At 45.7% G+C, this 14,767-nt stretch overlaps 1 protein-coding gene across 1 annotated transcript in view; it reads left to right on the forward strand.

Moving 5' to 3' along the window:
- Nucleotides 1-3,611: 3,611 nt before the first annotated feature.
- The window catches only part of LOC135826984 (uncharacterized), a 178,033-nt gene continuing 166,877 nt past the window's right edge, over nucleotides 3,612-14,767 (forward strand). The window contains exons 1-2 of the mRNA XM_065339506.1: nucleotides 3,612-4,029; nucleotides 9,247-9,694. Of these exons, the coding sequence (XP_065195578.1) occupies nucleotides 9,289-9,694 (406 nt within the window). The 5' untranslated portion in view covers nucleotides 3,612-4,029; nucleotides 9,247-9,288. The remainder of the gene's footprint in view (nucleotides 4,030-9,246; nucleotides 9,695-14,767) is intronic.

The following is a 14,767-nucleotide window of genomic DNA, read 5'->3' on the forward strand; positions in this document are numbered from 1 at the left end:
CTCGCAATTATCTACAAGTTCCAGTCCAGTATGATGAAATCAAGAGGCGATTTATCCAGCCAAGTAGAGGAACTTGGGATACGAAATCCAAGAGAAATCATGAGGGTTTTCTCAGTTCGGCCATTCACGAATGTAATTGTTATTCTTCAACGCAAACTGAGTAATATTTGACCTTGAACAGGATGAAAAGAAGTTCATGCTCGGGGCAGTCGTCATTTGCTCCAGAAGGTTACTCACTACAGTCTACTACGCCTATTGGCCTAGGAAGTGGTGAACAAATATGTCGAGAGATATTTAGGACATTCTTGGAAGTCAGTTCTGAATGATTGCATTGTAACTACAAACAGTAGTGACTTTGCTGCATGCAGTTTGCATGCATGATCCCGATTCATAATTCTCAGCGGCAAAAAAATTCGAAGCTAGTTTTGTGCACTGGTTTCCGCGTTATGTGCACTCGTGGTATCTGCTCGTGGCTTCAAAAAATGAGAATCCGTGAACAAGCGGAAAAAAAATCAAGCGAAGAAGGCGAAAATGGCCGCTGCTGTCAGTGAACAAAGTTGGATGTTTGGCGTCTTCTGTGACCTCCCTGGATCAGTTTCGAACTGTCCAACAAGTGGAAATCGCTTCAGGATACCATCGTGAAGCGGTGTGCAGAAGGACGATTTGTCCATCTCTGGGTGCAACGGTCGATGCTAAAACGGCCGATTCTGAGATTTGGCTCACGGACTATATGAACAAAACTCCATCAAGCCAACATTGCCTCACCTTAGAAGAGTTCCTGGAGCAGTACCGCTTAGGCCTCGGTCACACATGCACTTTTTTTGGCGGAAAGTTTGGATATCGCTACGCCAAAAAAAATGCGAGCGGACCCTCCGCTTCGGCGGATCCGTTTTGGCGGAACCTGCATGGTGATGGCTTTGGAGTTTGGTGTGCTACTTCTGCACTGAGTTCTGGCGTTGTTTGGTTGCCGTTTGGTATTCAGTTTTCATATTGTTCTTCTTTGCCAATGAGCTGTACGTTCTGGAGATCTCGCAAACAATACTGCATCGTTATGAGTGGATAATTGGTGAGGGAATCCGTCTCCCAACTCATTGGCCCCGATCGCGGACGATCTCCAACTCTCTCCAAGCAATACGTCCACCAGAGTATGCAACACTAGGACTGCAACCAGGGAGTAGTAGAGTACTCTGCCACACCCTCACTGCAACTGCAGGCATCCACGCAGTCGCTGGGTCGATGATGGATCATGGAGGAGGCAACGACACCCTGCTATAAAACTATTTGAATTTGATATTGATGTAAACTAAACTATTCAAATACACCCGTGCTGGGCCGCAGTGAATGTGCCCCAAATCCACGAGTGTACTTGACAGGAGACATTCAGCAGCCTGTCAGCGATCCACGATGGCTCTACTTGTACAAGCGAAGGTCGCTTCAACTCGGACAAGAAGGAGGCAACGACACCCTACTATACAACTATTTGAATTTGATATTGATGTAAACCAAACTAGTAATATTCAAAATACACCTGTACTGGGCCGCAGTGAATGCGCCCCAAATCCACGAGTGTACTTGACAGGAGACATTCAGCAGCCTAGCCTGTCAGCGATCCACGATAGCTCTACTTGTACAAGCGAAGGTCGCTTCAACTCGGACAAGAACATCTAAAATTTTATAGGACGTGCTGCATTTGCATTCTCTCCGCCAAAGCGGAGCGTTGAGGAGCACAGTAGTCTACATGTATGTGTGACCGCTGCATCGTGTGGTCCGCCAAAGCGGCTGCGGTAGTTCCGCTTTCCGCCTCCGCAAAAGCGGTGCAAGCTTTTCATGTGTGACCGCGGCCTTAGCCACGCCAGGATCCCAGAAGACAAGGTCAATCACCCGTGATGCCACAAATGATCGTCTTGAAAATAGCCAATTTACAAGCGCTGGCAAAACAGCCAGCTACGTCCTCAATTGGCCAGAACTATACACCGCCAGATAGTAGAACACCTCTTCTAGCGCTGAGGACATGTCCCCCGTCTTCCTTTTGGGGTTTTCTTGAAATAAACTTTTTTGAGTTTTTCCACTCGACCATGCTGAATTACGGCCAAAGTCATACCTGCGCAGGAAAGCTCGCCCCTCCGCGACGTCTCCTCAGCAATTTCTACTCCGACACTACTCCCAAGGCCGCAGAACAAAGTGTATTGTTGATTCCGACAAGGAAAAGCAGCGGCGATCACTTGTCACTCCAAACGACAAGCTTCTCCTTGCGCCACCAATAATTTTCTGTGCGACTGTTGATGCAAAAGTGACTGAAGACCTGATCACAGTTTTTGAATTTTACTACAAGAGGCACGGTGAAATCACGTGCCTTGTGACGCAAGAATGCCAAGTCACGTGGATCACGGCTCACGAGATTTCAGAGTCGCCTTCGTAAAGTGCGCTTGCTACTCGCCTTGAACGAGTAGTGCCTGCACGGATTTCTTGCGATTTATCTTTCGTTCCGCGATTTCGTAATTTTGTACATTTCTCAAGCTTCTGCGCGGCAACATTTTGTTTAAAAGATGTAGCCTTTATCATATTGCCATTGTCGGCTACGTAGAGTACCAGGCTACGTATGACCCTCGGAACGCTGCGCAGATGTACCACTTCCTGCGAACTCTGCTACATGCTTATGTACTCTACCATATTTGTATACATGTGTTTTGTTGTTGTTCCCCCAAGTATCCTTTACGAGGATCTAGCTCGGGCATTGAAAGTCGGCTCAGGCTTTCTTCTTCTTGCTTTTTTCCACTTCTGGACTTCTGGCAGTAGTTTGTGGTTTGTCTCTGCACGTAGAATTCTTCCTTCGTTGGACTATCTCCTTGCCATTTGCTGTGAGCAATATACCGATTCTCGCTGACTCGATACTGGGAGTTAATTGTTAAAAGAACATTGTCTGCTGTACGCGTGATTAGAGGCACGTTTCCAAACCCTCTAAAACGTCGTCGTTGCATGCAGCGCACATGTTGATACGATACGCGATGCGACTAGCAGCAGCGCGAAGTAATGCGTGTCATGGCTGCATGGCCAGCGCCCTGGGGCCGCTAGACGTGCGACCGGATTTCCATGTCCACGACAGTACATGCATGATGATGATGTGTTCTGTAGAGTGCTGCTGTGGATGCCGCCAGCCTTTTTACGTCCTTTGCCTTTGCCTTGGCTGTATATACTGCCTGTAAAAAAAAAGGATCTCATTTCTTCTGCCCTGCCTTGCTTCTACTACGATTTATCCCGGCTGTGTACCACGTGACGTGTACGTGGGTGAGCAAACAGGCCTGCATGTTGAGTATTGTAGGGTCTACATAATTTTTAGTACAGGCGACATCGCTCACTAGCACTGTTGCATGTGATGACACTTGAACAGCTAGTCCGCCTCTAGTCTAGAGCTCTGCTCTGGCGACACAGACAGTCGGCTTCATTTCGTAGTTGGTATGGGAGCATCATGTCACTGACTTGTCAGCGGAAAGATCGGCCCGCATGCAATGATTATGTAGACCTACATATGGATGTACACGAGTAGCACTGTACTTTTGTAGTGTGGAGCAGGCAGTAGAATCTGATGTCATGTTGTACAGTCATGTACATAATCTACGCTTAGATCTACATCTTCTGTCAGATCAGACAGATGAATGAAGCCACAGAGCTCTGGCCGCTGGAGCGTGCAGCGAACGTGTAGAGAGGATCTTGGACTGCTGCACCGTCCGTGCTTTAGTTGAATGCGGAATCGTTTTTTTCTTGCTCGTTGCCGTCTGTGGGTGTTCTGGGCGGATGCGTGTTCTGCTTGCGGCCCTTCATATTGTTCTTTTCTGGGAATTTAAGTGACGCTCCGTCGCAATTTGGTTGCGGAAGTGAAGCGCTTTCGTTCGTTACCTGCCCATCGGCAGGTGGCGTTTAGATTTGTGGGACTACCAATCGTCCGTGTCAACGTTACCAGAATAGCGGACGGCGGACAGGAACCACCCGGCCATTATCGGGAGCAGGTGCTTCTCCCTGGCTTGAAGTCAGGTAAGCTTTTCCCATTCAGTCCCTATGTTTCACTGAAGGTGTGCGCTGAGTTCTTGTAGTACAGCAGCCCTAACCCGTAACGATTTATTGGAAAAGGCTTCTGCTGATGTACAGTACTCCGTGTCGTGTGCTCACATTTGTCCGCATGGTATTGTATTGTTCGTAGTGAAGCGCAGCAACGGCAATTCAAACGCGAAGGAATTTTTGGCTTCTGCAATATCCACTCACTCTCAATCCGTGTGCTTTACAAGCAGAGAAAATTAGTCGATGAATAATTTCGTCAAATTCCAAAGAATTTGGGACTTCTTCCAATCGGAAACGGTGACCTTTCACCAGAAAAACAAAATTATTTGGAAAGTTTTTTTGAGCTGAAATTTTAGTGAAAAAGTTGTCAGCGCTTTCTAGGTTCTGCACAGTGCCACAGCTTAGATTGTTAGAGCTATGCTCATGACACGCAAGGTCGCAGGTTCCAGTCCTGTTGGGGTTTGCATTTTGTTCTCTTTTCAGGGCAGTCCTAATCCCTGACAGATCACTTTGCAGGGGCGCCACCAGGTTCTAAAGAAGTTGTAGGACCGAAAGGAGGCGAAAAGAAAGAGGGGGTCTGGGAGACACGTCCCCTTAAAAAATCGTATTATCAGGAGCAGGTTTTGTCACTACAATTGTCGCTTCGCACATCGCAATGTTTGTGACTTGATTGTCTTAGTCAGGCTGGCGGAATCACTGTTTTCTGTGTTCGAACATTGGTATGACCCTTCCCTCGCAATTGTTACGAACGCCGTTGTGATTTTGGAGCTCTCTTCCGCACCAAACAAATTCTTCTCGTTTCGCTCTATTTCGCCCAGAGTGAGTATCATTTTTCTGGAGTTCGTACCGGCCCCCCACGCGAATCGTGAATTTAAAAAAAAAAAGGGCTCAGGGATACGAATCCTGGTATATCTCTTGAATTTGGCATGCTGAATTTGACCATGGCAAGAACAAAGTGTTCTCAAATTCCTGAAATGCGTTACATGTGGCGCATGTTGCTGCGAAGGTAGCAGGCCTGAAAACACCAACAAAACCAGCGAAGCGCTTGTCAAGGAAAGAAGGTGCGGAACTGCTTACCCTATGTCGCTGGTGGTCTTTACGGTGTTCTTCAAAAATGCTAGTTTGCCGTCATCGCCCGCCACCTGGAGGCATCGATTGCTTGAAAACGAAGTTTCATGACCTAAATTTGAACTCGCTTCTTGTTCACCGTTTTGTTGAGTACTGAAAGGTCTGCCTTAAATTCTGGTGAAGACGTCGACCCCAGCCGCAAGTGCAGCACAGCGGGAGGCCACAAACTTCTAGCTGACTTCTTCACTTCGAGTGGAGAAAATAAATTTGAAAAATCACTCTAGAAAGCGACAATTGTAATGATGCGGAGAAAGTTAAAACGAAGCATATTGAGTTGCTTTTGTTCATTCAAGCCCTCTCGTTGTGTATCTGTGTGTGTGTGTGTGTGTGTGTGTGTGTGTGTGTGTGTGTGTGTGTGTGTGTATCTGTGTGTGTGAGTGTGTGTGTGTGTGTGTGTGTGTGTGTGTGTGTGTGTGTGTGTGTGTGTGTGTGTGTGTGTACACCGTAGGGCCCTCATTACCTGGCGTATCATACCTGGCCTGCTACATTACCATCCCAGTAAAGAAAGCTGATCAAATATTCAAATAGGGCTTTCAACGCAAGGTTCATAACGTGAACCATCGTGGTAGGATATGTATGCGTGCAAAGTGTATGGAAGGAATGCATGCAGGGAGATAGTTCGTGTTTCAGTACCATGTTATGTGTGCCAACAATTGGAAAAAAAGGAAGAAGAAAAAACGATAAGCTAGCACCATAGTATAATACAACTACTCCGTAAAATGTACCTGACCTGTCAGTGTGTGTTCAGGATCAAACCCCGTGTTATCTATGTAGCTGACCTGTCAGTGTGTGTTCAGGATCAAACCCCGTGTTATGTATGTAGCTGACCTGTCAGTGTGTGTTCAGGATCAAACCCCGTGTTATGTATGGAACAAATTTAAAAATATTTAAATACATCCACCGTACACCACTACTCGATTCAGAATCTGGGGAATCCAGAAAATTAATGATTGGTTTACAAATGAGTGGTCTGGAAATACCAGTCCTCTCACTATGCTTTGCTTTCACCTAAGTCATGATGCGTGTCACTTCAATTTCTTACACTTCTATAAAACTGAAAGAAACGTCTTTTCAATAAAATTGTGATTATCGCATATATATTTTTGAAACTCGGATGTTGAGCCGATAAAAATCTAGAAATGAAAAGTACACATGGATACGAGTTCAGAGTAACTGTACAACACTAAGTAGTTACTATAGTAACTGGATACTATAGTATCTAGTTACTATAGTAACTTTATACTATAGTAACTCGATACCATAGTAACTAGATACTATAGTAACTAGGTACTGTAAAACCGGAAAGTCTAACGAATAAAAAGTTAAAAAAAAAAAACGTTTTTTGTAATTTTGGCATGATAACGTGCAGAAAGTTTAACAATGGCCACCCATCTGTATGCGCATCTTTAAACAGACATCTATCGGTAACGTATTTTTCAAATAACGAAAAAGAATTGGCCGCTAAAACGTTAGACTTTGTGACTGGTTAGACTTTCCTGTTATACAGTAACTAGATACTGTTATACAGTAACTAGATACTGTTATACAGTAACTAGATACTGTTATACAGTAACTAGATACTGTTATACAGTAACTAGATACTGTTATACAGTAACTAGATATTGTTATACAGTAACTAGATACTGTTACAGGGGCGGATCCAGGAATTTTTCACGGGGGGTTCAAATTGTTTCGAGTGCACAGAATTAAATTCGCTTCAAACTGTTTTCGGTTCTTTCACTACACCAGGAGTTGCAAAATCTTTATTGTCACTGTAGCCCTTGCATTGCTTGGCCAATAAGACAAGGGTATTAATGCGTTTAGAGCTTTACAAAGTACAAAGCTGCAGCACAGGCAGAAACTAAGGCCGTGACTGCAGCATTTTCCGAACTGACGGAAGGCGAAGTTCTCTGACTGTCCTCCGGCTGGGACTGCGTGTGGTCACATTCGCGTCGTACACGGCGGAACGAAGCCAAGCCCAATGCGGCAATGGCAACTGGCATCGGCCGCTCGCCACTTTGGCAGACGTCGCGACATGGCAAACCACACGACAAACACAAACATTATCTTCGTACTGCGACGGAGGAAACCTACAGAGTACAGTCCAGCCAGCGCGAAAAAACACAAAACGACAAGGAAGGTAAGGAGGACAAGTGGTAGTTTCTCCACCTTTTCCTCCACCGCGACATGGCAAACTACACGACAAACACAAACATTATCTTCGTACTGCGACGGAGGAAACCTACAGTCCAGGCAGCGCGAAATAAAACAAAACGACAACGAAGGAGGACAAGTGGCAGTTTTTCCACCTTTTGCTCCACCACTTGAACTGTCGATCGTTTCCAGTCACATGATACGCGTACAGACCCTTCGATTCGAACGTTACGCGTACAACAGTCCCGACCACTGCATGCATGCAGTGACGTAGTACCTGCACTGCCTGTACGTGACTACTGCATGCAGGATGCATGCCAGTGAAGTCTACTGGCTACGCTGCATGTGCCATGATGTACGCTACACTTACTAGTACTTCGCTGGCTGCGCACGGGGATATCACAAAAAAATCGACTGGACCCATAGTCGAAATTATTTTAGGGGGTTCGTCCGAACCCCCTGAACCCCCCCTGTATCCGCCCCTGACAAGCAATGTGGCAACGTCACTGGGCACATGAGGAACTGCTTTTCGGGAATATGTGCTTTGGCATAATCGGATTACTCGACCGTCACGATGAATGACACACAGTTACAAGTACAAACATGGACTGACTATGAGCATCATCTTTTCACCAAGCTGACACATATGCTGCTACAGATGGTTTAGGCTAGTAACGATTGCGTTTTAGACTCTTTCAAAGAGGTATACCCTTCTCTTCTCCTTGGCTGGCACTTAGCAACCAGATGCCATGACTATCTACAAGCTTAATATACAGTAACTAGATATTGTTATACAGTAACTAGATACTGTTATACAGTAACTAGATACTGTTATACAGTAACTAGATACTGTTATACAGTAACTAGATACTGTTATACAGTAACTAGATACTGTTATACAGTAACTAGATACTGTTTTACAGTAACTAGATATTGTTATACAGTAACTAGATACTGTTATACAGTCAGAAAGGGTTTAACAACCCAGTAACAGTCGACATTCTTTGTTGCCATGGGACTGTGGCTTGTGCTCGTTTTCGCTGCGGTTGCCTTTCCCTCTTTGGTATCTTCTTAAATTAACCTTGGACCTTCCGAGTTGGAAGGCTGTTGGTTAGCGCTACGGAGATGTGTTGAAGCTAGGTGTCAGGTCGTCGAATGTCTCAGTACTCTGCCAGTGTTGTGCCTAGTCGTTCCACTTTCTGACAGTAAATATAGTATCTAGTTACAGCCCTAGTTAAAAACAAAACATAGCGAGGCCTCTGGACTGTCATTAGTGCCAGTACTGTATCCATACCTGCTCTCTCATTTATAAAACTGAGAACATATATTCTGCTGGCCCATTGCAACATGAACATGAAACATGTAGTGATGAAAGCAGGGATTTTCCCACTGTCCGTAGGATTTCTAATAATCAGACAGAATAACGTGTAAAAGTGTTTGTAAGATCCGATCAGCAGAAATCACCGTTTAACGTGTAAAAGTGTCTGCAGGTGCTGGTAGTCGACAATGTGTGGATTTGTCTGTACATGGTAGTATATGACAGTGTTGCTGTGTTTGTGTGTTGCTGTGTTGGTGTGTTGCTGTGTTTGTGTGTTGCTGTGTTTGTGTGTTGCTGTGTTTGTGTGTTGCTGTGTTTGTGTGTTGCTGTGTTTGTATGTTGCTGTGTTTGTGTGTTGCTGTGTTTGTGTGTTGCTGTGTTTGTGTGTTGCTGTGTTTGTGTGTTGCTGTGTTTGTGTGGTGCTGTGTTTGTGTGTTGCTGTGTTGGTGTGTTGCTGTGTTTGTATATTGCTGTGTTTGTGTGTTGCTGTGTTTGTGTGTTGCTGTGTTTGTGTGTTGCTGTGTTTGTGTGTTGCTGTGTTGGTGTGTTGCTGTGTTTGTGTGTTGCTGTGTTTGTGTGTTGCTGTTTTTCAGGTATCCGTGTGGTGACAACACTGGTGAAGGGTATTGTCACAAATGGGGCTAGGGTGCAGCTTAGGCCGCCAGTCACTACCAGTTGACCAGAGTGATCCAGCTCTAGGGTCCAGCGTTGATGAGAGCTCCGACTGCCAGTCACAACCAGCTGACCAGAGGGAGCCAGCTCTCAGGTCTAGCAAGGATGAGAGGATCGACCACCAGTCACAACCGGCTGACCAGCGGGATCCAGCTCTAGGGTCGAGCAAGAATGAGAGCTCCGACCACCAGTCACAACCAGCTGACCAGAGTGATCCAGGTCTAGGGTCCAGCGTTGAAGAGAGCTCCGACGGCCAGTCACAACCAGCTGACCAGAGAGAGCCAGCTCTCAGGTCCAGCAAGGATGAGAGCTCCGACCGCCAGTCACAACCAGCTGATCAGAGAGAGCCAGCTCTCTCTGATGGTGCTGGTAAGTGAATTGATTGCTTTAGTTTATGAAGGGACAAAAATGTGGGACTTGATTTCAAGGGTCATTTCAAGGGTCATTGCATGGTCCACTGCTTGTAATGGCTTTCGTTTGGAGCAAGACGGGCATATTCATTCGTATGGCTCCATGTGAGATGCAGTGGAACTCGGATAAGAGGTACTGCCTCGGGAGTGGAAAAACGAACTTAGTACAGAGGTTTTGCAGAGCAAACGCTCGCATGGATTTTCGCGTCTGGGCTTGCGAATATTTGTGCGAATGTTCGCGCGAAGTTTGTGTTTTCCATGATTTTCGCTCCAAGAAAAATACGAGTGCACTCGTGCTTGTTTGAGAAGTCGCCTTCAGTAGATCTACAGAGCTTCATCCGACTGAAAATTTATTTGCTGCGAGTGGCTGCACCCTGAGACAAGAGCTTTTTGCATATGTTGTCGATAACAGGAGACCCACAGATAACCATGTTGGCTTGTGCCGCAATCCGGCGCTGCGAACAAGCAAACACTCACACAAAGTTTCGCTTTTCGTGATTTTCGAGCAAACAGTTGTGCAAAACGTCTCTAGTATCTAAAGTACCTATTATCCAAAGTTGACTCTTCCTAGACCCTGCAACATGTACGTGGTTAGTGACACCAAACCAGGCTTCCTTCACTGCAAACAGCCTCCTCAACACTGTCAACATGCTAAAATACCTGTCGTGCAAACCTGTCAAGTGGAACGGTGTTTGAAAAACACCAAAAAAGTACTGAGTACACTCTGTCTGCACCTGCTGAAAAGTCCTTCATAATACTAGTTGTAAATGCTATCATGGTACGTCGTTTCCCAAACGCATTTGTATATGCGCTTGCACGTCTTACCCGGGTATGGTCTAAGTGAGTTCCACTGTAATTCTAGAAATGTAATGCAAGAGCCATGAGGCCACAACGTTTTTATGCAACTTTGGCAAGCCATGCATGCAACGTTATACAGCGCGTTGGCAAACGTGGCTTTCTCCGACCTCGTGACTGAAGTGAAAACACAGCAAATGCATCCGCAGTATGTAGGAGTGTAGCATTGCAGGAGAGTGAGGGAGAAACCCTGGACATGATAACTTGTATTTCTACCATAGTTGACTGACAGAGAGTCTAATACCGTATTTCCCCGTAGGTTTGTACGTACTAACTTTCGAACTTAGCAACCACATGAGTACTAACTTTCGGGGGTGGTAATGTCTTTCGGGGAGTACTTTATTTATCGGGGGTAAATGACACGAAGTGGGAAGCCTGCGCAACTCTAGTGTCCGTGCATATGATCAAGAGTACAGCTGTACTCTTGATATGATGTATGTACTGTACGGTGTCTGTACATGTAGGACGGGTACGAACTTACTATCTTTTGGGGGGAACTGTCTTTCGGGGTGATAACCTCGGCAGTGGAAAGTGTATTTTTTATAGGGGGGTACTAAGTCATTGGGGAAAACTTACTTACAGGGAAATACGGTAGACCGACATCCAGGCCCCATAAATATTCACGCCCGTTCCAAATTCGAGCACACAACAAATGGACACCTAAAACCTGACCATGACACCTAGTGCTCCCTATAAATCACATTATTTCCTTTAGATTCAGGATGCAAGGGCATAAAATACGGAAGAAATTGTTTCACATCTGTAACCATAGCAACGGCATAGTAACAGCATAGTAACTATTACATTGGAGACAATTTAGAATGTTTTTTTTAAATTATCTATACCACCGGGTTCGGACAAAATGCCTTTCAAACATACAGAAAGGTGCAGTGCAAATAGGAAAGAGGGAAGAAACCATTCCTCTGTATACGTGTACATGTATACTATGCTACATAATCATTGATTTGTATTAAACAAAATGCATGGCATGCCGCCTAGGTTGATAATTAGGACAACAAGAAAGGATTGGAGTAAAATCCTACATAATGAACATGACTGATATGATGTACAATGTCCGTCAAGATATCCAAAACCAAAGAGTAAGCATATGAAGCACACATGAACAGAGACTGAAAGAGCTGAAGAAAGACGTGAGGTCTAGACAAGGGCTCCACTGCATTGCAGTGGCGTCTTGGCCTTACGCGATCTTGATGCAAGACGTGCCGATGGTCACAAATACACTCTTTCCAGGCGTCAAGCGACTTGAAAACTTATCGCTTGCTCATTCAGCAGCGATGAAGGCAACCAACCGCACCTTGTTCTTGCCAGAAGACCGATTTTTTTTTGCACCATATGCCATTGTGGCGCACCGTGATACCAATCATGAATGGCAGCAAATTTATCATTAATCAGTTGCCTACTGGGTCGGTCCGTTGCCGAGAACGTCACCTTTGGGGACTGTGGAATGACCCGCGACACCGGTAACGTTAACATGATAATGCTCATCTTCCACAAAACAAAACAAAAAACAGTGCTATGATAAACTACCTCCAGTCACCAGAAACAAATACAGTGCATTACGCATATGGACAGAGATTGCACTAGTTTATGACTGTATACCAATCGTAGAGTAACAAAACAAGAAAGATGGAAGTTATCGGGTCTATACCATCAGAGTTGGCAGCTATATGTACAGTCAACTTCGCTTATAACGACACTTGGCGGGGCATCAAAAAGGTGTCCTTATTCGCGAAGTGTCGTTATACCCGAAGTCTCATTACAGTAGGATGGGACTTTGCTCTGGGCATGGAAATTCTGTCGTTATTTGCAAATTGTCGTTATGTCCGCAGTCGGTATTAGCGAAGTTGACTGTATTGGATTCTCCTGATGTGCAGAATGACGCTGGGGGTGTGGTTGATATCCACTGTTGGTTTGCTGTCGTCAGTGTCAATCGCAATACCTTCACTATTTCATGTCTAATACGTTTTATAGTCCGCACGACTTGGACTACAACACCATAGATATCCACACGAAATGGTAATAAATCAAAGAGGCCTTCTTCATTGCAGTTGGCGCAATATATTAACGGGATCGCGTCTTCAGCGTTTCCGACCTCCAAACTGTTATAATTTTTATAGCTGGCCAGCCTGCTGACATATTCAGCATTGCTGTGCGTGGAAGGAAAGGTGCAACTTTAGACTGCTGCTGGCCATAGTCAGCAATTTTTTTTTTAACTATTATTCACAAACCCAACTCGTAAAATAAATAATTATGTGGACAAAAAACAAACAGCTACTGAGCAGGGGCTGCACTGGGCAGCAGTGGTGGTGAGGTACTAGGGGCTCCACCGACCAAAGGTCTCGGCTTCAATGCCGCAAGCCTGCACCAGGAAAAAGAAACAGAAATGTAAAGCAAAGCTAGATCTAGCTATGGGGAAGTAGAATGGGTAAAAGCACCGGTAGGTGATTAGAAAAATAAAAAAACAATGCTCTAATTCGTCACGACTGGTTTCAGTACTTTTACTTTACTTTACTCTCAGTGAGCATCTACCACTGAGAGTAAAGTAAAGTAAAAGTACTGAAACCAGTCGTGACGAAATAGAGCATGCTCAATTGCCTCTTCTCATAAAATGACAATACTGCCTGTACGTGGTTTTTTCGGGTGTATTTATGGGGCACATAGGTATCACTCCAATTCCTCATGCATCCGAAAGATAAGGCTTAGGTCCATCACACCACATAGCGGTTTTAGTGTCCGCGTTGAGTAAGCGCCTTATCTGGTGTGAAATTGGTGACCATAATCCTCGCTTCAGCAATTACAAAAATGAAACATTCATCCCAGATGGCTGCTCACGAACTGCAAGCTCCAAAATAATTTTCCAGGGTATGGGCATAGGTGTCAACATCATTCCGAACCATCTTTTCAGTGGAGGAAAGGTCTCCTGACGACACTAGAAGGGCTCTAAGTAGCAAATTTCTTTAAAGTATACGCCATTTGGAGATAGAGAAAATCAACTGAAAACAAGCCCATGCGGCGCCTTGGAGGCTACGATTCCCATGAGAAAATGAAAAACGGTCTCTGAACTGAAGCCGTGAAGGGCCTTGGCGCACGGACTGCCTGCGGATGTTGCGAACTATGGACGCGTCTGCTCTGCATGGTAGCAAGAGTATATAACCTTCCAGGTTAACTAGTTATACTCTTGATGGGTAAAAATGCATGGCCTAGGTCACCTACTAGCAAGAGTACATAACCCTCTTGGGGTTATGTACTCTTGCTAGTACTGCTACTAGTAGTAGTACCTGGCTGGCTAGGGCTAGGCCATTTGACACCGATATATAAAGACAGGCCTTGGCGGTCCTGGAGGCGCTCCCCCCAGGACGTCATACTGAAGCAACAATTTGTGACGTCTGTCTATGAGGCTGTTGCAACCCTCTTCCGAGCCCGTCAGGCTAAGGAGGACAGCCTACGCCGCAGCTTATCAAACGGGTCCATGCACAGCAAGCAGTGGTGGACAAAGCTCAAGTGTGCAAGTGGCATGGGGCGCCATACAGATATACCGCTGATGCTGACGCCGATGGCCACGAGTACGCAACAAGTGCAGAGAAATCGGAGGCATTTGGACGCTTCTTTGCAAAGAAGTGTAGCATCCCCGGCGACGATATCTCCACTGCTGATCTCCCTCCCCACGACTTGCCCACATCCCAACCGATCAGTACCATTCACTTCCGACCTGAAGCAGTGCGTCGAGTTCTGGCTAGACTGGATACGTCAAAGGCATCGGGACCGGATGAAATATCTGCCCGGGTGCTCAAGGAGTGTGCCAAAGAACTAGCTTCACCACTGTGTCAGCTGTTTTCCCTCTGCTTCCGGCGAGGCATTCAACCCAAGATGTGGAAAACGGCAAACGTGGGTCCTATCCACAAAAAGGCTTCGCGTTCTGTGCTCAAGAACTACCGCCCTGTTTCGTTGCTGAGCATCATCTCGAAGGTGATGGAGACTATTGTGAACAGCCAGGTTACAAACCATCTGGAACACCATCAGCTCCTCACCTCCCACCAGTTTGGTTTCAGGAGAAGATTGGGTACATCTGATGCTCTGCAGGCTCTGCATCACGCCTGGGTTAATGCTGTCGGGCGAAATGGAGCAGCTTGTATCCTCGCTGTTGATATTGCTGGGG

This window comes from Sycon ciliatum, chromosome 11 (assembly GCF_964019385.1).
Source record: "Sycon ciliatum chromosome 11, ocSycCili1.1, whole genome shotgun sequence".
In the NCBI taxonomy this organism is placed as follows: domain Eukaryota; kingdom Metazoa; phylum Porifera; class Calcarea; order Leucosolenida; family Sycettidae; genus Sycon; species Sycon ciliatum.